Genomic DNA, 24,614 nt, shown 5'->3' with positions numbered 1-24,614 from the left:
GGAGGATGCTACAGGTTGAAATGGTGACTTTTTGAATTGATTTTTTAAAAAGTGGACATCGTTCCTAAGTGGCGTAGATTAGACGACCATATGCGCAAATACGCTTAACACAGCGCAACATGTTTACGCATGAATGAGGTTGGATGAGGTACATGTATCTGTGAAAAGCACTCTATGTTTTGCGTACGCAGAGCCAGTTCACGCCCCTTCCGTGAATTAAAAGGCCATTAGCCTAATAAGGTCCAGATTTGTTCTTTTTTTCGCAGTTTTGCGCAGTGTTTTTTATGCATCCCTTGCGTATTTGCGAACCTCCCATAGATTTCTATAGGAGCCTTTGCTGCGCAAAATGCAGGAAAAGAAAGTAGGTCCTACTTTTCTCTGTGAGCGCGCAAAACACACCCATGAGAACGGACCTATTCAAAACAATGGCTTCTATTCTCTGTTTTGCATGCGCAAACACGGTTGCGTGAAGCTGCCCTAAGGGCTAACTCATGCAGGTGTATGTTTCCCGCATATTATGCGTGTATTTTTCATGTGTGTAAAATATGCAGTACACAGCAAATACGGATGTATACATGTGGATTTGCTGCATATGTTAACTTCACATAGCCTATATTGATGCGTATTACGAGCATTATGCGCCAAAATATGGCATGCTGCTTTTTTCCTGCATGTGAAAAAAACCGTGTGAAAAAATGCGCAGGTGTGAGTTGCCCAATAGAAATCAATGAGCTTTTCGCACCACGTAAAACGCAGGTGACAGATGTCCATGTGAGTCCTTAGGAGCCTTCCACGCGGCCTGGAATATGGCGGCAGGACGCACAGAAACCTGAAGCTGCTGTTGTAGTATTGTACAGGACATCTGCACAGCTCTATGCGAAATATCAGCAGAATTAAACCCGTTTCAATCCTGCACCAAGATCCGCACGGAACTGAACAGATCTTAGTGCAGTTTTTCCCGCGTGTTGCAGTGTGCGTTGCGCTCAAATTTCGCCCATGTAAAAAAGTTTCTAAGCGTAAAACTGTCTTTGTTGCCCGTAGCAACCAATCGGAGCTCTGCTTTCATGTCTCAAACCACTGAGGTAAAATGCAGACAGGATGAACTCTACGGCAGGCTTGGAGGCCTTCACAAGGCCCCGAGCTGCCATGGTAACCAAACAGCAGCCTGCCACCTGTCCTGCCACTTAAATGCTGCTCTGTTGGCATCTACTCACGGTGGCATCTTAAGGCTGGGTTCCCACACGGCGTGTTCCCGGCGGAAATCTCGTGGCTTGACTGCAGCGAAAAACCGCAAGATTTCCGCTGGGCAAGCACTGCTTCAAAACCCGCGGCACTTAGCCACGGGTTTTGAAGCGGCCTGGCCGCACACTTTTCCGTTGCGGTCGGCGCTCCTATAGAGGAGAGCACGGCCGTAGCGGAAAAAAAAAAAGAATGGACATGCTGCGGACGCCAAATCCACGCTGCAACGCTGGCTTCTGCCGGCTTTGACGTGACGGATTCGCCGTCCAGTGTGGATGAGATTTGTGAGAAATCTCGTCTACATGGATGGCTAATACCGGGATTAGCGGCTGCAGGCGGATCTGCCGCGGCGAAATTCCGGACAAAATTTCTGTGGCGAATCCACCCGTGTGAACCCAGCATAAGGGTTACCACCCGGGTTCACAGACCCTCCAATCCCAGCCGTTGTAGTCAAGTGTCTGCTGTCAAAGATAGCCAGCACCTGCTGCATAAGGCTACCTCCACACATCCAAGCGCAATATCGGGCCGTAAAACTCGGTATTGCGCTCGCCAACGTGCGATTTACCCGCCGCCACCTATTACTTCAGGTAAAGTTGGAAAGTGCTAATTGTTTTCAATGGGAAACCTCGCATGCACAAGCAATGGGCGATGCGTTCCGAGGAACACACAAGTATAGGACGTGCCGCGAATAATCATGTATATGACTCTATTCAAAAGAATGGGGTTCATTTTCATATGGGATTTTTGCGTCTTGCAAAGCTCAAATCTCGTGCAATTTTCTCGGCAGTGCGAAAGCTTCCCAAGGGGGCCGGCTCAGCTTCTGCCCAATTTGCGCCATAAATGTACAGTGTCTATTAGGAAAAGGTTAAACATACGAGATACGCAAAGTAAGCAAATCAAACGGTGTCACATTGTAGACGAGGCAGTCGTGCCTTTTTATTTACTCCATAGGAAAACATTGAAATTGTGTCATAAGTGACAATAACTAACCCAGTCTTAGGGCTCCTTCACACTGGCGATCGTTTTATCGCCGCGAGAAAATCACAGCAAAATCGTGACTTTTTTTCCTGCAATTTTTGAGCGTGAGCGCTGCTTTTTCTGACAAAAACATCACTGCCACTTGCGATTTTCTCGTGCGTCTTTTTGTGCGATTTTGACATGATTTTTTTGCACGAAAGTCAATAGGAGTTTCTAATATTAAAAACGCATTGCACGAAAATCGCAAGTTCATGCTTTGCAATGCGATAAAAAGGAGGCTCCACGGGGAAACATGGAGGTTTTAAAAATCACTCATAGCAGAAAGAAAGGACATGCTGCAAAATCACAAAACATCACAAAAGTAAAGAAAATAATTGAAAAGCATGGGTTTCATAATTTTGCGTTTTTACTCACTCTCACATTGCACGGTAATTGCGTGATTTTCTCGCCAGTGTGAAGGCGCCCTTACAAAGAATAGTTCAAGCTAGATTTTGGAGACAACTCCTGACCCCTTCCATAAGAGCTCTCCACGTGAGGGCTCCTTCACACTGGCGATTGTGATTTTGCCGCAAGAAAATCACAGCAAAATTGCAATTTTGCTCATGAGATGTTTTTTTTTGCAAAAACATCTCTGCTGCTTGCAATTTTCTTGAGACAGTAGGAGTTTCTAATGTTAAAAAGGTATCGCATAGCACGATAAAAAGGTGGCTCCATAGGGAAAATGGGAGATTAAAAAAAAGCAAAATGCATAAAGATAGGACATGCTATGATTTTTTTTTCGGTCCACATCCCATGAGTGAAAACATCACAAATGGGATTGAAACCATTAAAAATAATCCCAATAATCGCACGATTTTTTCACAAGAGTGAAGGTAGCCTAAGGATGAACTGCGCAATTCTGTTGGGTTAACTGGTAACACTGCTGACTAATTAGGCGTGGGTGTGTCCTGCACTGATGTGAACAGGCTCGGCAGCGTATAAAAATACAGTACAATGCACGGATACACATGCGATAGCCGTCGAGAGCGCTTCCTTCCTGACATAGTGCAATTACGTCACGCTATCCCAAGCATATCTACTAGAGATGAGCGAGTATACTCGCTAACGTACATTACTTGAGCGAGTAGTGCCTTAGCCGAGTATCTCCCCGCTCGTCTGTAAAGATTCGGGGGCCGGCGGGGGGCGGGGAGCGGTGGGGGAGAGCGGGGAGGAACGGAGGGGAGATCTCTCTCCCTCTCTCCCCCCGCTCCCCGCCGCAACTCACCTGTCACCCGCGCCGGCCCCCGAATCTTTAGAGACGAGCGGGGAGATACTCGGCTAAAGCACTACTCGCTCGAGTAATGTGCCTTAGCGAGTATACTCGCTCATTTCTAGTATCTACGCATGTTCTCGTCTGCAGCAGCCCTAACAGTTGACACCCGCCCGCAATAGCGATGATCGGAGATAATTCAGACCGTGGTCGTTTACCCTTTAAATGCCGCTGTCAATTCTGCTAGTGGTGTTTAACCCCTTAGGTGGAGTTCACACGGGGCGGATGTGCAGCCGAATTTCCGTGCAGACTCTCTGCAAGGAAATTCTGCTGCATTTACAGTAGCAGTAAAGTGAATGAGATTTTGAAAACAATGCACATGCACAGTACAGAGGATGCCGCGCTGTCACTATGGCAATGACGCGGCCTCCTCTGCTGCAAATGTGTCGGCCAGAGCATGTGCAATTGAGAGGTCGCTGTACCGTCACTATGGCGATGATACGGCTCCTGCGGCCATTCTGCAATGATGATTGCGGAATGGCCGCAGGACAGACAGCTTTCATTGACTTCAGTGGACGCCGGCCATGCGTAGTCCGCAGGAAATTGCAGCACGCTGCGATTACTTTCCCGCGAGCGGAAAATCGCAATCAATTTCCACTCGTTGGCAGGAAATCGTATTTTGCCACAGCATGCTATGGGCTGGATTTGCTGTAAATTCAGGAGGCAGAATCCCGCTCCGGATTTCGCAATGCAAATCCGCATGTGTGGAAGAGGCCTAGGGGCGGCTTCACTTGGACGTATTTGCACGTGCAATATGCAGATGGGTTCATTCTCATTTCCTTTTTTGCTCGCCAAAAAATTTGAACTTGCTCTATTTTATGTGCATTTACGCTCCAAAGGGCCCCATACAAGTCTATGGGCGGGGGGGGGGGGGGGGGGGGGGGAGTGCAAATGTGCATGCAATAAACAACAGAATGCATGAAATATAGCACAAAATTACGGAATACAATACCAACTACGGAGTTACAAAAATAGCAAACTTTTATTTTCAATGAAATACTGAAGGAAAACAATATTACATATCTTGACTGCCATTAACTAAGACTTATAACCATTATGCTATACATACCAGAAATTAAGCTTTCCACACTTTATAGTGATTAATTACAATGTTAACTCACAGAAGAAACAAGGTAAATTGAACTTCAACACAGGCAATTAAGACAATATTTGCTGCTTAACAAGCACAGTTCGTAAGTTGCAACAATACTCGCAACACTCAGCGGAATCTTGAGAGATTTTGCAAGAATCCCAACACTAGTGTCCATGTATCTCGGTCTCTAACCCGATAGAAGTTCCAGACTGTGTTCGCTGCTGGTAGTCCTAGTCTGTTTACAATTGCTAGATTCTCAAAGATTGTTGTCTCTCTCTATACTAATAGCAGGCCTGCTGGTCCCTGAAACATCAGTAGCCGTGTGCACTCTGCTGAGCTTTTGTTGAGGCCAGCCTCACTTACGACCCAGTGCAGAAGCACTGCTTGCTGGTTAGTCTCAGTTCCGGGTGCTCTGACTTTTCTCATTTCCGATACATTTGTTCTACAGCAGAGTTATCCTGGGAGTTCGCTCACACTTTTACATAAATTGTATATTTGGGCCTGCCAGTCCCTTGGCACTCAGTAGCTCTTCATTATGCAGCAGCAGCCTGTCCTAGTACACAAGTCTCTGCAGTTCATGACACGCTAAGCCTCAGAACAACACTCTCTGCCTCACAGTATCAGCTGCTACCACTTTCTGCTCTTTTTCTTGCAGGCACCAGCAGTCTCTGCCTGCTGTGCTGCACCTAGCTCTCTCACAGTTCCTAGTAAGTTTTTTAAGACCTTGCTGGAGGGAGGGACCAGCCTCTGCAGTGCCCAGTAAGTTTCAGGACCTTTCTCTGCAGTGCCCAGTAAGTTTCAGGACCTTTCTCAGCACTTTGTAAGGGAGGAAGAGCTTTCTCCTTGTACAGGGTCAGAATTATACTCACTGGCTTAGACTTGTAGGGTCAACAAGTTCAGTTATAAATTTTCAATCATTCGTGGTCTGGGCACTGAGACCTGCATAATCACTAATAGGGGGCGTAATCATAATAAGTGCAGAAGACGATCTCAAATTCGTCCCCCGATGCCTTACATAAGGAGACCAGAAGTATAAATGAAGCAATAAAGTTGGGGGCTCTGTGGTGAGAAGTTTGTGTGGACTACGGGTTAAAAATAAGAATAAAAGTGCTAAATGTTATTTGCTAGAAAACTCCTTTACAAACAAACAAGTTTTTTTCTTCTCTCTGTATGTGTCTTGAGCTTCAATGAGGGCTCAACAGTCACGGAATAAGCAAGGCCAATTATCTGTCAGCATGTAGAAGAACCTGTTATGTATTCCAGAATGGTTTGATAGGGAGGAACCTTCAAATAAATATTGATGAGCAGCTAAGTCAATTAAACTACACAGATGAGGATTAGAGTGCTCTGTTCACACTGGCTTCATGGCTTCCAATTATAAATATCAGCATACTCCGTAAGGCCTTATTGATATTAGTGAGGTCCATGTAGGTTCAAGTCAAGGTTCTAGTAACCCGCTGTTCCACTGCATACTGCACTACTGCTGTCAGAAAGAACACAAACCTCAACAGAAGCTCTAAAAAGTACTGTGAGTCAACCCTAAGGGCTTATGCACACAAAAGCATTTGCGCTTCGTATTCTGTTTACGACATTTGCGCGTCCAATATGCTATGAATACAGCCTATTAATTTCAGTGGGTTCGGTCACATGTGCATTTTATGCACGTTCATTTTGGTCGTCCAAAAAAATAGGAAGCATTTGCTATTTAGGTGCGTCCTACGTACCAATGACCCCATATTAAGTTTAATTAGCTATTAAAATCAAAAGGAACATGTTTGCGTGTTTTGTTTTGCGCGCACAAATATGCAGGGTATGCGCGTACAAAAAATACAGTAAAATATGCACAGACGCATGCAAAAATGCATCGCCTATCATGTAAATACTCGGCACAAATGCGAGCATAGATAAGATTATGCTCAGCCTTAGTTTGCATTCACATGTGCATATGCGTACTTCGGTCCGTAAATTCTCAGACAGCACATCCGCTGCCTTGGAGTTATATGCGATTCTGATTTCTCCTTTACCCCCTATATCCAATCTCGCGCCTGAATGTGTCACCTGCACCTCAAGAGCATTGCAAGAATCCGCCCTTTTAGTACTGTGCACACGCTAAAAAATGCTCACCGTTGCCCCCATCCACTCTCGGCTCGACTATTGCAACTCACTGCTGATCGGCCTCCCCCCCTCAGACTCTCCCCTATCCAATTTATCCTAAATGCTGCAGCCAAGCTCATCTTCGTGTCCATCCCCTTCTCTGACGCCTTCGCCCTGTGCCAGTCACTGCACTGGCCGCCCGTCAAATATAAAATTCAATGCAAACTCACTACCTTCATCCATAAAGCCCTACATTGCCTCCCTCATCTCAATCCCCCACCCAACTAACAAATTCAAATTAAGCGCCTTTTTAATTCAAACCTCTCATTCCCACCTCCAAGTCTTTTTCAAAGCAGCACCAGTCGTCTGGAACGCGCTACCCCAAACTATCTGGGCAATCCCTTGAACACATAACTTCAGGTGTGCTCTAAAAACGCGCCTGTTCAGGGAAGCATACCATATTTCCTAAACCAAACCCCTCTATACACCCACTGAAAATGCCAGCCGATATACACTCATGTAAATAAGTCCTAAAGGACAGGAAAATGTTTTGCACTGTTTTGAAATCAATGGGTTCTATTATCTGGGTTTAGCATACACAGATTTTGCGTGCGCAAAAACGTGCACAAACACACTTATGTGAAAGAGCCCTTAGGGCTCTTTTACACTGGGAGCTACAAGATGAAAGAATCTGAACGTTCCCATAGGAAACCATTAGTTCTAATCCTGTGTGGGTTTTTTTTGCACGTGTAAAAGAGCCCTCACGCTCATAAAAAGAAGCACAAAATCCAACTCCATATACAACTGTGAATTAACCCATTGAAATCAATGGGCTCTGTTCACTGCGTGAGTAATACACTGCCCTTAGGGCTCAGTCACACGGGCGTTTTTAACGTGCATTTTTCCGCACGTCAAAATATTCGCACTAGATTAAACCAATGCTTTTCAATAGGAGAGGTCACATGTGCGAATTCTACGTGCGGAATAACGCCTGCGACAAAAATTATAGGTCACCGGTTTGCAGAACGCATGTAACTGCGGCAAACCGGTGTTCTATGTATGTGAAATCCCTTGCGCTCAATGGGGCCGGCGACAGCAGTGCCGACCCCATTGAGAACATATACTGAAGATCGCTCTCCTTTGCCACAGCTGTGACAGCTGTGCCACAGCTGCACAGCCGGCTCCATTGAAAGCAATGGGCTGCCGGCAAGCGCTGCAGTGATTTTTTTGGGGAAGGGCTTCAAATATAAGCCCTTCCCTAAAAATCTATCCCAAAATGTGTAAAAAAAAAAAATCTATACTCACCTCTGCAGCTGCTGGGGCTCAGCCGCGTCCAACTGTCTCTTCTTCTGCACTGCTCTGAGTAGTATTCAGCAGGCGGGGATTTAAAATCCCTGCATGCTGAATGGGCTGCTCTGATTGGCTGAGCACTGTGGCTAATCAAAGGCAGCTCTCAGCTATTGAATGACAGCTGAGAGCTGCCTCTGATTGGTCCCTGCGCTCAGCCAATCAGAGGCAACACTCTTCTCCTGCACTGTTCTGAGTAATATTCAGCAGGCGGGGATTTAAAATCCCCACCTGCTGAATGGGCTGCTTCTGATTGGCTGAGCACTGGGCCAATCAGAGGCAGCTCTCAGCTATTGAATGACAGCTGCCTCTGATTGGTCCCTGCACTTAGCCAATCAGAGGCAGCACTCACCCATTCATGAATTCAGATTGGGTAGATTTTTTTTTTACACATGTTGGAATTGATTTTCAGGGAAGAGCTTATATTTGAAGCCCTTCCCCGAAAAGCACTGCAGCGCTTACCGGCAGCCCATTGCTTTCAATGGAGCCTGCTATATTGCCAGCTCCATTGAATTCAATGGGAGAATATCGCGCTCCTCTCCCACAGCTGTGGCAGAGGATTTCTTCAGCTCCGCGGGGAGTCCAATTGTCTCTGGACATTGTGACAATGCTGTTACAGTGTCCAGTGACAATGGGACTCCCTGCGGAAATGAAGACATCCTCTGCCACAGCTATCACAACCGCACCAGGGGATAGCGGGAAATGCCCGTCTGACCGAGCCCTTTTGAGCGGATAAGTGCTGCTAGCAGTGTTTTTTCCGCCGTGACGCCCGCTTTGGTCACGCAAATTTTTAAACGCATCAGTTATGCTTATCAAAACGCCCGTGTGACTGAGCCCTAATATGAAAAAAATACAACAGAATATGTTTCTATCATTTGAAGAACATAGAAACCTGCATCTTAGTGACCAACTCTTTAAGGAAATGAGACCAGATTATGGAGATTGGGTGCTGTGATCCTGCAAAACAGATATTCTTTCTTTTTAAATAACGTGAGAAAGAAACTAAGTACTTGTCTTATTAATACACTGAAGCAATATCACTGCATCGAACCACAATTGCAAATATTATATGGGACAACAAAGGCTTATAGGGAGTGTCTCCTATACCTGGCCACGAACTAACTTTGTACACATGACCGTGCCTTTAATCAACATGTTTATTACTATTACAATCAATTTACAGCTCTGTGTCACACATTGTAACACTGGATGCTGCAGTGATGAAATGATTCCACTTTCTATATTTAATTGATGCTACAAAATTACCATATATTATGCAAAATTTAATTATAAACCTACTTCAAAAATACTGTCCTCATGCTGCCAGCTTCATAATATTGGAAATTGAATTATTTGTTATGAGGTCTGCACCTAGAGATACTTCCATAGATTTCAGACGCTGCTGTCCTTGTTGCCTGTTGTGGTTGTCAATGAAGACGAATGTTAGAATTTAATATAGTTTAGGTTTTTTGTAACACACTGCAGTATCCTAGATAAGATAGAGGTACTGTTGTATCTTTTCTCCACCGGCACTAAGGCTGAAGACATAGGTTAGCCGGGAACACTAGTAAGGCCGACTGTTCACGGGCGTTGCGAAGTCCTGCGGCAGATCTCCGCCGTGGGAGCCGCCGCCCAGGAGCAGGAGCCGCACATGAATCTCCGACGGTCAGCCTAATCTAATAGATAAGCTGACCACAGGGAATCGGGGCAATTCGCAGCATGCGATTCTCCGCTCGCAGACACGGGGCCGGCGCTTTCCACAGCAATGCTATGTAAAGCTTCAGTCTGCGTGATTCGCCGGCGAATACACGGTCGTGGACAGGGGGCCTTAGGAAGGGTCAGTGTGACAGCTGTTCACACACCTCTGGCATGTAAGCTCACCGCCGAGATTTTCATCTGCGGTGGTAGGAGACAAGATACAACAGTACCCTGTTTGAGATGTCCCTCCTGCAACATCCCATGTCCTCTGGTGCCGACCGGGTTAGTCTCACATTGCCCATTCACATAATCTCGAGCTTCGTGTTGCAGGAAAAAATGTGCTGCTGTTTGGAATTCCCTCGGTTGGTAGAAATCCTCCTAATGACTTCCAATGGCTAAACTACAGACACCGGTCTTCTTTTCCAAGCGTTGGACGCAGCTAAACTCCCTCCCTCTCCCTATTTTCCAGCTCCCATAGGATTCTTTGGAGACTCCTGCACATTGCGCACCAAAGATAGGTCGGGTCCTAGCTTCTCACGCAGCAGGGAATTTCAGTTGCGCATTTCCTATTATTTTTGGTGCAGTTTTTTTATGTGCTCAAAATTCTTTAGTTTGAACATTTGCATAGGAATCCATTGGGTTGCACTTATAACTTAGCTGCACGAAGACGCTCATGTGAAAGAGGCCTAAACTGTCATAAGCGGAGGAAGAATGGACACCATGGAAGTCTAGTCAGCATGAGGACGCATGAGTGTCACATGTGCTGAGAGATATATAAAAAGGTGGTCCTTTTCTCACCCTTGGTTAATTGAGCGTAGTTGTAAAAAAGCCGTCATTCTTAGGCTGGTGATACAGCGTCGTATTACAGCCATGTTTTTGCTTCCATTTTTGCATTTATAAAACAAAAAATGCATCCCAGCCGGACCACGAGTCTCCTGGCTCAAACTCCGAGCATCATACGAATCTATGATGCTTGGAGTTTGGATCAGGAGACCCGTAGTCGAGCTGGTATGCATTTCCATTTTATGGACTTAAAAACATTGGCGAAATACGGTGGTGTGTCCCCGGTCTTAGCCCCCCCCCCCCCCCCCCCCTCACACAGGTACTTTTTACCACGATTAGCGCCACGCTTTTAGCTCCCATTGTTTTCAATGGGACCGCTCACACAGGCACAGACAGATGCTCGAGCGGTGTATGTTCTACTTTTTGGGCGTTTAAGCGTTTTTAAATGCTGTACATCACCCATTAAAATGAATGGGCAGAGTTTTCAGCGCTGCGGAAAACTTAGCACAACTTGGTGCCATGTTTTTGGCAGCACTAAACACCCTAGCAACACTGAAAAAAAAAGCAATACTCACCTAGCAGGCGCCGTCCGGGTCCCTCTCGCTGCCCTCCGGCGTTCCTGCAGGCTTTCTTGCAGTTGTCAGCACTGACAGAGCATGTCTTGCTAGTAACGGGGATTGAAAACCCCACCTCTAGCAAGAGATTGCTCTGATTGGTTATTGAGCACTGGCTCAGCCAATGAGAGCCAATGCTCGATGAACCAGTCACAGCTATTCAATGAATGGCTGTGATGAACCAATCAGAGCCGTTCATTCAACAAATCTTGCTCGATTTTCTCGATGTGAAGGCGGCCTTACTGTGTGATTCCCTGAGGAGCTGTTATCAATGTAGAGCCAGACTATATAGCCATACTGCTATTATAGAGACCAGTCTAGACTAGACGCCCATACTGCTGTTATAGAGACCAGTCTAGACTAGACACCCATACTGCTGTTATAGAGACTAGTCTAGACTAGACGTCCATACTGCTGTTATAGAGACCCGTCTAAACTAGATGCCCATACTGCTGTTATAGAGACCCCTCTAGACTAGACGTCCATACTGCTGTTATAGAGACCAGTCTAGACTAGACACCCATACTGCTGTTATAGAGACTAGTCTAGACTAGACGTCCATACTGCTGTTATAGAGACCAGTCTAGACTAGGTGCCCATACTGCTGTTATAGAGACCCCTCTAGACTAGATGCCCATACTGCTGTTATAGAGACCAGTCTAGACTAGACACCCATACTGCTGTTATAGAGACCCCTCTAGACTAGATGCCCATACTGCTGTTATAGAGACCCCTCTAGACTAGATGCCCATACTGCTGTTATAGAGACCCCTCTAGACTAGATGCCCATACTGCTGTTATAGAGACCAGTCTAGACTAGACACCCATACTGCTGTTATAGAGACTAGTCTAGACTAGACGTCCATACTGCTGTTATAGAGACCTGTCTAAACTAGATGCCCATACTGCTGTTATAGAGACCCCTCTAGACTAGATGCCCATACTGCTGTTATAGAGACCAGTCTAGACTAGACACCCATACTGCTATTATAGAGACTAGTCTAGACTAGACGTCCATACTGCTGTTATAGAGACCAGTCTAGACTAGGTGCCCATACTGCTGTTATAGAGACCCGTCTAGACTAGACACCCATACTGCTGTTATAGAGACCAGTCTAGACTAGACACCCATACTACTGTTATAGAGACCCCTCTAGACTAGACACCCATACTGCTGTTATAGAGACCAGTCTAGACTAGACACCCATACTGCTGTTATAGAGACCAGTCTAGACTAGACACCCATACTGCTGTTATAGAGACCCCTCTAGACTAGACACCCATACTGCTGTTATAGAGACCAGTCTAGACTAGACACCCATACTGCTGTTATAGAGACCTGTCTAGACTAGATGCCCATACTGCTTTTGTAGAGACCCGTCTAGATTAGACTCCCATACTGGTATTATAGGGGACAAAGGTTATTGCAACCAAAACTCATTCAGCATAAACCTGTGAGCTGTATGCTTTTTAATTAATAAACAATTTATTTTTAGCGGTCGATGCTCCCCTCTACATTTGCTTTTCTTCTACGGACTTTGGCTGCTTGCCATCGGCTATCTGAGGTCGGAGCTCCCGCTGGATCTTATCTTTCCCTGTTACGTCGGAGGCACTGCTGGTGAGGTGAGCCTACACCCTTTTGGGTTTTTCCTGCTCTAGGGTGCTGTCTAGACTACAGGTTTTGAGGAACTGAAACCAAGTAGATTAGAAAATATAAAAGGTTTTATTACGCAGTTATTATAGTTGCAGTTATTATATATTGACACGACTGCACAACCTGTAAGAAATGCCAATTTGAAATGCTACATTATGTGATAAACATAAGGTGTTTATACCCCCTCCCATTCTATAGTCCAGCAGTATGCACCTGAATGTAGCTAAACTGCAATACCAGGTATAGCACATGGACAAGAGTGCTGCTGAATACCCACTTGACAGTCTCCTAATCTAGTGGTTGCCAAAGTGGGATTCATAGACTGCCATTCTGCAATGGTGGCAGGGACCACAACCACAACTACTGCAATAATTGGGGAATCTTTGCCAAACACTATTATGGGGTTTCCAGGATCTGCAACAGACTCGGTCATCTGTGACCAGGATCATCTCAACCTGGCACACAGTTATGTTTGCATCTGTGGTCACACACTGTTAGGCTCCTGCACATGGGCGGATATTTGCTCTGGAATCCGCGGTCGTAGTCCGCACTGCGAATTTGGAGCAAATACCGCCCATAACTTCCTATGGAGATCTGCTGCTTCCTACATTTGAGCGGAAATCAATTTGCAATTTCCTCTCAAGGAGGAAAAATCGTAGCATGCTCAATTTTCATGCGGGCTCACCGAGGACGGCTCCCATTGAAGTCAATGGAAGCCATCCGGCCTGCAGGCCATCCGCAATAAACACTGCGGACAGATAGTGGATTCCGCAGCATCGTCTAGCGACGATACGGAGCGAAAAAATCTGTACTGGGATGTGCAAAGGCAAGCTGCTGGATCCATCTGCAATACAGAAAAGACATTGACAGAACAGGTACGTGCGGACGCCACTGCTGCCAGAGCCGGATTCTGCTGCGGAAGCATTAAAGCATTTGCTGAGGCTGCTGCAGCACCACTTTTTTAATTCAATCACATTTTCTGTGGCTGTGACCTCGTCTGCAAAGTTGACCCGTTTGAAAAAAAGAAATGATTAAAAATTCAGGTCAGCTTTTTTTTAGTGCATATATTTTTGTTTTTCATATGTGATGTACGCAGCCACTACTACTATTGACTACCTATATCTAGTATGCCTATGGAGAAAGGAAACCTATCATCATATGTGAGCACCATAAACGAAGTAATGGTGCTCATAGGGCAGGTTCCGGGAATCCAAGGATGTACTTTTTATACTCCCCCAACTCCCCGTTTCCACACTGAGAGCCATGGAAATTGGCGCGGGAGGACTTGTCTCTGTAGGATGTGCATGCGGACAGCCTGCAAAGATGAGTCCGCTGTACATGCACACTCTGTTCTCTATGGGGGTTCACATGCACAGCCCACAGAGGTGAGTCCGCTGCACTGTCTGAACGCCACCTTCCATGGGTGACAGCCCGGGAACGGGGAGCCGGATAAGTATCACAAGTACGGACTCCTTGGGACCTGCGCTATTAGCACTATGACTTAGTTTATGGTGCCCATAGCTGGTGCCAGGTTCCCTTTATTAATGATCCCTTTATAATGCTATGACATTTTGCTTTTGTACTTCACTAATCATTAACTATTTTGGTCGTGGATAAAAATCTTGCCTGGCAACTTTGTTGCAGGAAGTGCCTTGAAATCATGGCTTATTTTGCTGAATGAACCATTTAACAATTTCTCAGAATATTACAATCACTTTTCTTTCTGCTCAACAAAGAGCAGAATTACTTAATTAGAAGTTAATATAGAATATACTGTACCTTATGAAGCTGTTAAGTACAGAGTAAGTGTTGCCTGAACTGTTCCGGGGTTTGTGACAATTTTGAATAGTGAGGTTAATGCTTACCTGACTTAAGGCGTTTCCCTGCTCTTGACTTTCCAGTTTAACTGCAAGTGCACTGTGAAATATACCATGACTGAGCCTAAAATGAGTCAGATACACTCACACCTTAATATAGTAAATAGTAAAATCAGGATTAAACTATTCGCATGAATAGATTACATCATAGTTAAAATGTTAAATAAAGTTTATCATATACATAAGTAGTACAATGTCACCTTAAGGTTGCAAAACCACTTAACATTAATGGCAGCCAAACCCAAACAAGTATTACCTCATGAGTACCCCCTGAGAAAGCTGATGGCTACTTCGTGTTGGAGTCTACAATGAAAGTCAGTTCAACATCATAACTGAGTCGGTGTTATATTTATTTACCGACTCAGGGCATTTGCAGGTATTACATTGTTCTTTGGGATGTTTATTCATATCTGTTTTTTGTGCAATGTGTCCTCTCAATAAAATCATGACATAGTGATCTTGGGAAATTGTATCTATCCAGACATTTGTTGGGAATCTCTCTCAGGTAAAAGTAATGGATCTAACAAATTCTTATCCGCTCTTGGTGGCAACTTTATCTTACAAAAGGTAGAAGAGAAAACAAGGGGATCTGCTATCTTGGACCTAATTCTTACCAACAGGGAGGGAATGGTTAAAGAAGTATTGGTGGCTGGGACCTTAGGAGGCAGTGATCATGCTATCCTTGAATTTTGGATAAAAAGAGGAGGAAGGCCTGATAAAACTCAAACCTCAAGGTTGGATTTCAGAAAGGCAGATTTTAATGAACCCAGAAAGAGGGTAGGAAGAATCCAATAGCTGGATGTTCTTAAGGACAGAAATGTCCAATCGTTAATCCCTAAAAGAAGGAAGAATGGGAAGCATTTAAAGAGACCAGGATGGATGAACACAGAACTTGCAGACATGATAAAAATGAAGAAAAATATCAAATGGAAAGAGGGGGGAATATCTAAAGAAGAATATAATGCAGTCTGCAGAAACTGTAGGGCAAGTGTCAGAAAAGCTAAAGCTAATGATGAATTAAGGCTTGCAAGAGAGGCCAAAAGCAATAAAAAAGGATATTGGGGGTATGTCAAAAGCAAAAGAAAAGTCAAAGATGCTTTTGGATACTTACAAGAAGAAAATGGTGAATTGGTTAAGAATGATGTTGAGAAAGCTGAACTTTTAAATTCCTATTTTGCATCTGTTTTCTCTCAGAAAGTAGATGGAACAACTGATGTTCCCTGTGCTATTGGGGAAATAAAAGAATGCAGGCCATCTATAAGCAGAGAGATGGTGAGGGAACACTTCTAAGTTAAATGAATTCAAGTCTCAAGGTCCAGAGGAATTACATCCTAGGATACTAAAGGAAGCAGCAGAGGTAATTGCTGAACCACTTGCCATAATCCAGTGGTGGTGAACCTATGGCACGCGTGCCAGAGGCGGCACGCAGAGCCCTCCCTACTGGCACGCGCCCCATCGGCCGCTCACCACTTGTGAATACCAGCAGGGGCCGTGGCTCCCCTGCCGGCATTCACAAACGGCACTGCTAGCCGCGCTGATCCCGGCACACACTGACTTCAGTGTGCAGCTGGAATCCTCCTCCCACCTGCCCCAACATCTCCTACTACTTGGTTCCGCCGGGAGGGGGGAGGCGTCCGGCAGCACACTGAAATCAGAGTGTGTGTCGGGAGCATATTAACTCTTTCTTCCCCACTTCTGCCGCAATCAGCAATTCCCAGCAACCTGATTGGTTGTTTGGGTTGGCTGATTCACCAAATTCAACCAGTCAGGTTGCTGGGAATTACCTATTGAGGCAGAAGTGGGTAAGAAAAAGTTAATATGCATGCCGGGACCATCGCTGACCAGAAGAGGAGCTGAGCTTCCAGGAGGAGGAGGTAAGTATGTGGGTCTCGGGAGGGGCACTGTGGGGTGTCACTACTGCACTGGGGGGCCGCTGTGGGGTGTCACTACTGCACTGGGGGCCGCTGTGGGGTGTCACTACTGCACTGGGGGCCGCTGTGGGGTGGGGGGGTCACTATTACCGCTGTGGGGTGGGGTATTCCTAATGCACTGGGGGCCGCTGTGGGGTGGGGGGTCACTATTATCTCTGGGGCCACTGTGGGGTGGTGGTCACTATTACCGCTGGGGCCGCTGTGGGGTGGGGGTCACTATCACCGCTGGGGCCGCTGTGGGGTGGGGGTCACTATCACCGCTGGAGCCGCTGTGGGGGTCACTATTACCGCTGGGGCCGCTGTGATGTGGTGGTCACTATTATCGCTGGGGGGTGGGGGTCACTATTATCGCTGGGGCTGCTATGTGGTAGGGGTCACTATTATCGCTGTGGGGGGTCACTATTACCGCTGGGGCTGCTGTGGGGTGGGGGTCACTATTACCGCTGGGGCCGCTGTGATGTGGGGGTCACTATTACCGCTTGGGGGGGTGTCACTATTACCACTGGGGTATGTTTACAGGTGGCAGAAATGGGCAGGGGTGTTTCAAAATAGACAGGGTACAGATTTTGACTACTTTTTGGATGCGGAAATGCTGCAGAATTTTCCACAGAAATTTCAGCTGAGGACGTTCTACAGTATTTCCGCATCCAAAAAGCAGTCAAAATGTGCTCCCTGTTCATTTTGAAGCGGCCCTGTCCTTTTTAGAATGACGGGGGTGAAATCATACGTCGTGATAAGCCCCGCCCCCTGACGTGTTGGCACTTTGCGATAAATAAGTGGGTTTTAGGTTGCTGTTTGGGCACTCTGTCTCTAAAAGGTTCGCCATCACTGCCATAATCTTTGAAAATTCCTGGAGAACAGGAGAAATCCAAGAAGATTGGAAAAGGGCAAATATTGTCCCTGTCTTCAAAAAAGGGAAGAAGGTGGATCCAGGAACTACAGGCCTGTGAGCCTGACTTCTATACCAGTAGAAGATCTTTGAACAAATTATCAAACAGCATGTATGCAAGTACTTGGATGAAAATGTAGTAATTAAACAGAGCCAGCATGGGTTTATAACAAACAAGTCATGCTAATTTCCTTCTATGACAGAATCATGACTGGGTTGATAAGGGAAATCCGGTGGATATATGATGTTTCAGGGAGGTCTCAGGGACAGGGACCTCCCACAGAAGTAATTTTTTTTGCACATGTACCGTTTGTATTGGTTCCTGTGAGTGCAGGATTTATTGGTTTTTTCCCTGTATACACATGACTCTATAGTGACTGCACATGATACCACTAGTTTAATTTTTGTGTCCTTTTTTATTTCTTTTGAAAGTGCACGTTTTATGCCATATTTAATTTCTATGGAAAACTGCAGATAACAGATGATATCACCATGGGTTGTGCTTTGTAATATCTGCACACCAAACAAGATCAAATACATATGTACACTCATTTACCCCCCAAAAATGCACCAAAAAGGAGTTAACAGAATAGAATGAAACATTATATGTATGATTGTAAGGATTATATATTTAAGTGATTACAATATTAGAGTGAAAAGATACGTTTATTGGGGAAAACGTTGCAATTCAAAGTAGGTTCTAGGACCCTGTTAGGCCGCCTCTAGCCTGGATACATGATAAGATACGGTTGCACATGTAGCCATACAATTTCCCGCCGATGTTGCAACTGGGCCTCTAGATCCAGCGCACTCATAGGCTGCCAAAGCTGGTGTCCCAGCAGGTCCTGAAAAAGCTCAATCTGGCAGGCCAAGGAAGTGTGGCAACCTGGCAGAGGCATTCCTGGGAAAACCTTGTCTGGGTAGAGACATGGTTCTGTAATGAAGATGCAACCTGTGTCTGGATAATGGGCAATGAAACTGTTGGATCCACTGGCGTAACTATAGGGGATGCGGTTGCGCCCGAGCCCAGGTGCCTTAGGGGGCACATAAGGCTTCTCTTCTCCATATAGCGAGCCCAATACTATGAATAAGGCATTATAGTTGGGGCCCCTGTTACAGCTTTTGCATTGGGGCCCAGGAGCTTTAAGTTACGCCTCTGGTTGGATGTGCTTGTGCTTATTGGCTGATCAAACAATCATCTCTAGTGGTGGTCTGTTTGTGCATGCCCTCGCGTAACCACTGCTTGCAACACCTCCTAACGGCTTGGTCAGAACAGCCTAGATAGCGGGCAATTCATCAAGATGACCACCGTGCTTCTCTCATTCAAATAGTGCACTCCCTCTTAAAGTTTGTTAACTGGGTAAAATGTCTTTGGGTATGTCGTAGAGGTCGCATGTGTAGTGGTCAACGATCTCTCAACAGGAGGCACACTGCGCAAAAGTAGCCTCTGAGGGCCTTTTATAGGGCAAAAGGGAAAGCACTTTTATGGCCTCTGGTGGCAAGACCCAATGTCTAATCTGACCACAACGGTAATAATTTACATACCTGCCTGAGACATAACTGCATGCTGAGTTTTGCAGCAATCCAACATTTCTATCTGGATGCATTATTTTTTTCCTTCGTGAGTCTACATGTTAGCATCAAAGTTGAAGGACAAACGCACTTGGCACATTTACATTATTCACATGATATATGGTACATATAAAATGAAAAGCATAGCAGAGAAGAACTATATACCCAAACTTAACTGGCCCTGTATTTATTTTGAATGCCAACATTTTTGTCTGGATTTAGTGGACTGTGAATCATTACTGCCGCCCCCCTTTCGACTTGTCAACTAAACTTAGAAGTTTGTGTTTGCACCCTATAATTGATTGTAACTGGACCTAGTATAGGTTTTCAGACAGCATTTATAGTGAAAAGGCTTTAGATAATGGCACCATCTGGTTTTCCATAATATGCTTCCTTTGTTGTGCACTATGTAATTCTAGTTTACTCTTTCTCAACCCACAAAATAAGTGAAGCAATAAAGTAATGGGAGAACTCCAATATATTTAGCACACTTTTGTTCCTCCATTCCTGTTGTTGTATCTGAAGTCTGGATCCTTCCCACTTCATTCCTACAACCTCATAGATTTGCCGCTTTATGTGTTTTTGTTAATTTTATTTTTTGAGAACAAGAAATTTCAACGAAAGCACCACATTCATATGTACAGAAACATCCAAGTGCACAGTTACATGTACCAGTGGTGAACCTCCAAAACTAGAAATTTGATGTTTGTAGTACAGAATGTATAGAGACGTTGGGGTATCATAGTAAATAAACCTAGGCCTCACCTCTTTTTGCTAGCTTGCTGCCACCACCACACCCACAAACTACCATAGCAAGGTGCCACTTGTACCAAATTCTGCCCCTTCCATCAGAAATCTGGATTCATCTGACCGGGCAATGCTTTTCTACCTATCAGTGATCCAACTTTTGTGCTCTTTTGCCCACTGGAGTCTTGTTTTTTGGTTTCCCATAGGGACCTTTCACACGTGCTGAATTTTCCACATTCTGCACCGCACCAAAATCTACATGGTTCCATGCAGATTTTGATGCAGAATGAAAATGGCTTAAATCAGCCTGCAATTCCGCACCAAAATTCTCCCTTAAGGCCTCAGTCACACGGGCGCATCGGCGCCCGTGTTGCGCTCCCGTGTTACTGCAGGAAGGAGATGGACATACCTGAAGACGGCCGTCTCTCTGCAGCGCCGGAGGAAAGAACATGTGACCGGCTTTATTGCCGGTCATCTGTTCTTTCATCAGCGCTGGAGAGAGACGGCAATCTTCAGGTATGGCCGTCTTCTAACTGTCAGTCAAACGGGCGCATTGGTGCCGGTGTGCAGGTGCCGATGCGCCCGTGTGACTGAGCCCTAACTCTGCAGATTTTGATGTGGAATTCTGCAGGGCCAAATTCTGCTGCATCCTGGTAGGAATACTCCACCCACATGAATGCCCCTTAGCAATAGCACTCAATCTGGCAGTCTCCTGTTATAGGCCATCCATGCTAAGAAACAATGAATTCTGCATTCAGACACTACCTGTTTGTAGAAAGATTCTTTATATCCACCTCTAAAACCTTTCTTCAATGAGTTGCTTACATCCATAAGATCCTCTTTTGCTTTAATTTCCAGTCATTGTTACAAGGCTTGTATAAAGAGTCTGACTTTGGCTTGAAGGAATGCTGCCTTCCAATAGGTGGCACTGTGGAGGTATTATTCCATCTCCTTTATTTGCATATTTCCCAGAGGAGCATGAATGGCATTTTGAGTCTCCTCACTCAACATCTAGGTGCTCTCCCTAAGGAGCAAAGATAGCATTTCTGACCCCTGTCCCAGGCCTCTCACTAGCAAAGCCAGACTCCTACTGTACACTGATGAAGGGCAAATACCCTGAAACAGCTGTCTGTCTATGGAGTCTGGTTTTGCTTTTAATTCCCAGTCATTGTTACAAGGCTTGTATAAAGAGTCTGACTTTGGTTTGAAGGAATGCTGCCTTCCAATAGGTGGCACTGTGGAGGTATTTTTCCATCTCTATTATTTGCATCCTCTTTTGCGACACGTTCTTCCTTGATCTCGGTATACGCTCAACACTGCATGGAAAAAACTCACAAGGTTGACAGGTTTTGAAATACTGGTCCCAGATCTATATCGATGACCATACCTCGTTTGAACTTGCTCAGATTGCTCGATTTTCCCCATTCTAATGTAGATTCTCACTGAAACTGATCCAGGAAAATTTACTTGATCTTATGCTGCATTCCGGGGTCACGTCTCTAGTTTCCATAAAGCGAAGTTCAAATCATGAAAAAGTGTATCCATAATAATGTGGTCATTCGGTGTAGTGCAACGTATTCACCATACATTGTAGAAACGAAGAACAGCATGATTTCAAGATTTCTCTTAATACATTTATGTGCAATTACTCATTTGTTTTTATTTCTCTGAAGAATTTACATATAAACATGTTAATAACTTTATTAAAGGGGTTTTCTAGGTACTAGGACCCCCCGCTGCGGTCCTGGGGTTTGTTGTGACAGATGATGTCACAGGACATTATGTGACTGCTTGAATCAATGAGAGCCTGCAGCATCATGTTCTTGAGTTCCTGGAATCATGGTGTTCGGGATGTGAGCGTCGATGCCAGGAGAACGGGTGGTGATGCTGCAGCCTCTCATTGGCTGCAGCGGTCAATGATTTCCTATAACATCTGTCACAGAAATCACTAGAACCGCAGCGGGGCTGCAGTGTGAATCCCAGCGACCGTGGAGGGGTAAGTAAGTATATTTCTGTTTGTTAGTTTTACACAGGTGGTCCTATTGAAAAGGCATTGTTTAGTAAATGGACAACCCCTTTAACAGTAAGTTAATGGTACAAAATACAGCATAGTCATTTCATATAAAAATTGTAACAATTAGGGCGAGCACCCACTGGCGTTTGCGTTTTCCGCGGGGAAAAAACGCAGCGTTTTCGCCGCGTTTCCTGCGATTTTTCCACGCGTTTTTCGCGGCGTTTTCGCGGCTTTTCCATTAATTTCCATGGAGAAAAATAAGGACACATATGCAACTGACAGTTCCTATGTTAAAAACGCAAACGCAACGCAAAAAAAACGCCAGTGGACAGGAACACATGTTATCTCTATGCCTGTGCAGGAAAAACGCAAAACGCAAAACGCAGGTAAAAAAACGCCAGTGGGTGCTCGCCCTTATGGGTAAAGGGTTCTTATAAAAGATTTGATTTCTCTCCCAAAAAGCAATACACACAGGCAGACAGTAAACATGAGATGATACACTATATAATCCACAGCTTCGGACAGATTTCGGAGTAGGTGGCACCAGAATTGGTTACTATTTGTTCTGCATTGGTGTCTGAAGTTACAGTTGAGTTATCATTTCGTCTTTATTACCTGCACAACATAAACACAAAATATACTGAAATGAAATATACAGCATGCAATACACTGCTTGTGCATTAACACCCATATATGCCTATTCTTGAGCCAGGTTATTATGGGTGCTGTTGTCTTAGTGAGTAATATACTTTAGGCTAGGACTTCAAGCAGCTATTTGAAAATGTGAAATTACATAAAGTTCTGTTACTACAATTGTTTATTTAGATGTGATCTGATTGCATACATGCAGCTTTTTACCTTTTTTTCCCTGTCAGGTCCTTTTACTGCCTCAGTGAGGGCAGCATGTAGTAGTAACAGGCATGCTGATTCCTGTGGTGTGTCACTTATGGGGTAAAGTGTAGTGATTTTTAAGTACTTACACTTTAGAGTTTAAACAAGCGACCGTGTTTGCATAACTTTTTGTGGCCGTGACTTGTGCTCTCTTTCTTGCATGTATGTTTTATACATGCGAGAAAAGATAGGTCCTGCTCTATTTTTTCTTTCTCGCGAACAATGGCGCAGAGTTTGAATAGTTAAATAAATAATAATCAATTTTCACTAAGTATTGAAAAAATGACCAAGTATGGGATTGACAAGGCAACTGCTGGGTGGATTGACAACTGGCTGAGTGATCGTACTTAAAGAGTGGTCATTAATGGCTGCACATCCAAGTGGAAGAATGTATCAAGTGGGGTACCACAAGGCTCTGTCCTAGGCCCAGTGTTGTTCAACATTTTTATAAGTGATCTGGAGAAGAGAATTGAAGGGAAACTGATCAAATTTGCAGACGACACAAAGCTAGGAGGGATAGCTAACATTAGGGAAGAGAGAGAGTATTCAAAAAGATTTAGACAAGCTGGAACAGTGAGCAGTGAGTAACACAATGGTATTTAACAAGGAGAAATGCAAAGTCCTACATCTGGGCAAGAAAAATGAAAAAGAAATCACATACAGAATGGGAGGAATTGGGTTAAGCAGCAGTACATGTGAAAAAGACTTGGGTATACTAATAGATCATAAACTGAACACGAGTCAACAATGTGATACAGCAGCCAAAAAGGCAAACACAATTCTGGGATGTATTAAGAGAAGCATAGGGTCTAGATCACATGAGGTAATTATCCCCCTCTACTCTTCCTTAGTCAGACCTCATCCGGAATACTGTGTCCAGTTCTGGGCACCCCACTTTAAAAAAGAGGAAGTCCAGAGAAGAGTTACCAGGATGGTGAGTGGTCTGCAAATCATGTCCTATGAGGAACCGTTAAAGGACCTGGGAATGTTTAGCTTGCAAAAAAGAAGGCTGAGAGGAGACTTAATAGCTGTCTACAAATATCTGAAGGGCTGTCACAGTGCAGAAGGATCAGCCCTATTCCCATTTGCACAAGGAAAGACTAAAAGCAATGGGATGAAACTAAAAGGGAGGAGAAACAAATTAGATATTAGAAAAAACCTTCTGACAGTGAGGGTGATCAATGAGTGGAACAGGTTACAATGGGAGGTGGCGAGTCCTTCAATGGAAGTGTTCAAACAAAGACTGGACAAATATCTGTCTGGGATGATTAGTAAATCCTGCACTGAGCAGGGGGTTGGACCCGATGACCCTGGAGGTCCCTTCCAACTCTACCATTCTATGAGTCTATTATGAAGCTCAAAGTAGACCAGGTAGCCTTTGTTATAGAGAGAACCTGTCAACACATTTTCCTCTATGCAATAAACAATCAATTGTACAGATCCTCTAAACAAGGTATTTTCTGCCTTTTTCTATTGGGACTTCACCAGCCAGAACATGGTAATGCCTGGGCACCACAATCACTAGGGGAAGTCCAGGCGAGAAGTAAAACTATTACAATGCTAAAGCAGAGATCCCTACAGCAATAGAAATGTGTGTGTAGCTTATAGGGATTTTCCAGGCAGCACCTGCTGTCAGTGCTGGGATAGACAGGAGTCAGAGCAGAAGTCGCTTCTCCGACCTCTGTGTAGTGACCGATGCTTGTAATTGCAGACACAGCTCCAACTGATTTCAATGAGACCTCAACTTGCAATTACGAGCACTGGCTGTTACACAGGGGTCGGAGTAGCGGCTTCCGCTCTGACCCAGGCGCATCCCAGCACTGACAGTGGGCGCTGCCTGGAAAACCCCTTTAAGCTTAGATACGTCAAAACTGCCTCCTAGCT

At 45.0% G+C, this 24,614-nt stretch overlaps 2 protein-coding genes across 2 annotated transcripts in view; both read right to left on the bottom strand.

Moving 5' to 3' along the window:
• The window catches only part of SMAGP (small cell adhesion glycoprotein), a 30,637-nt gene extending 15,968 nt beyond the window's left edge, over nt 1–14,669 (bottom strand). Inside the window, exon 1 of the mRNA XM_066584368.1 lies at nt 14,589–14,669. The gene's annotated coding sequence lies outside the window, so the exon portion shown is untranslated. The remainder of the gene's footprint in view (nt 1–14,588) is intronic.
• A 3,290-nt stretch (nt 14,670–17,959) lies between these two features.
• The window catches only part of BIN2 (bridging integrator 2), a 56,091-nt gene continuing 49,436 nt past the window's right edge, over nt 17,960–24,614 (bottom strand). The window contains exon 11 of the mRNA XM_066584367.1: nt 17,960–22,454. Within this exon, the coding sequence (XP_066440464.1) occupies nt 22,423–22,454 (32 nt within the window). The 3' untranslated portion in view covers nt 17,960–22,422. The remainder of the gene's footprint in view (nt 22,455–24,614) is intronic.

The sequence above is a fragment of the Eleutherodactylus coqui genome, chromosome 1 (assembly GCF_035609145.1).
Source record: "Eleutherodactylus coqui strain aEleCoq1 chromosome 1, aEleCoq1.hap1, whole genome shotgun sequence".
In the NCBI taxonomy this organism is placed as follows: Eukaryota; Metazoa; Chordata; class Amphibia; order Anura; family Eleutherodactylidae; genus Eleutherodactylus; species Eleutherodactylus coqui.
The sequence above is the reverse complement of the archived record's forward strand: the minus strand, read 5'-3'. Positions and strand labels throughout refer to the sequence as shown.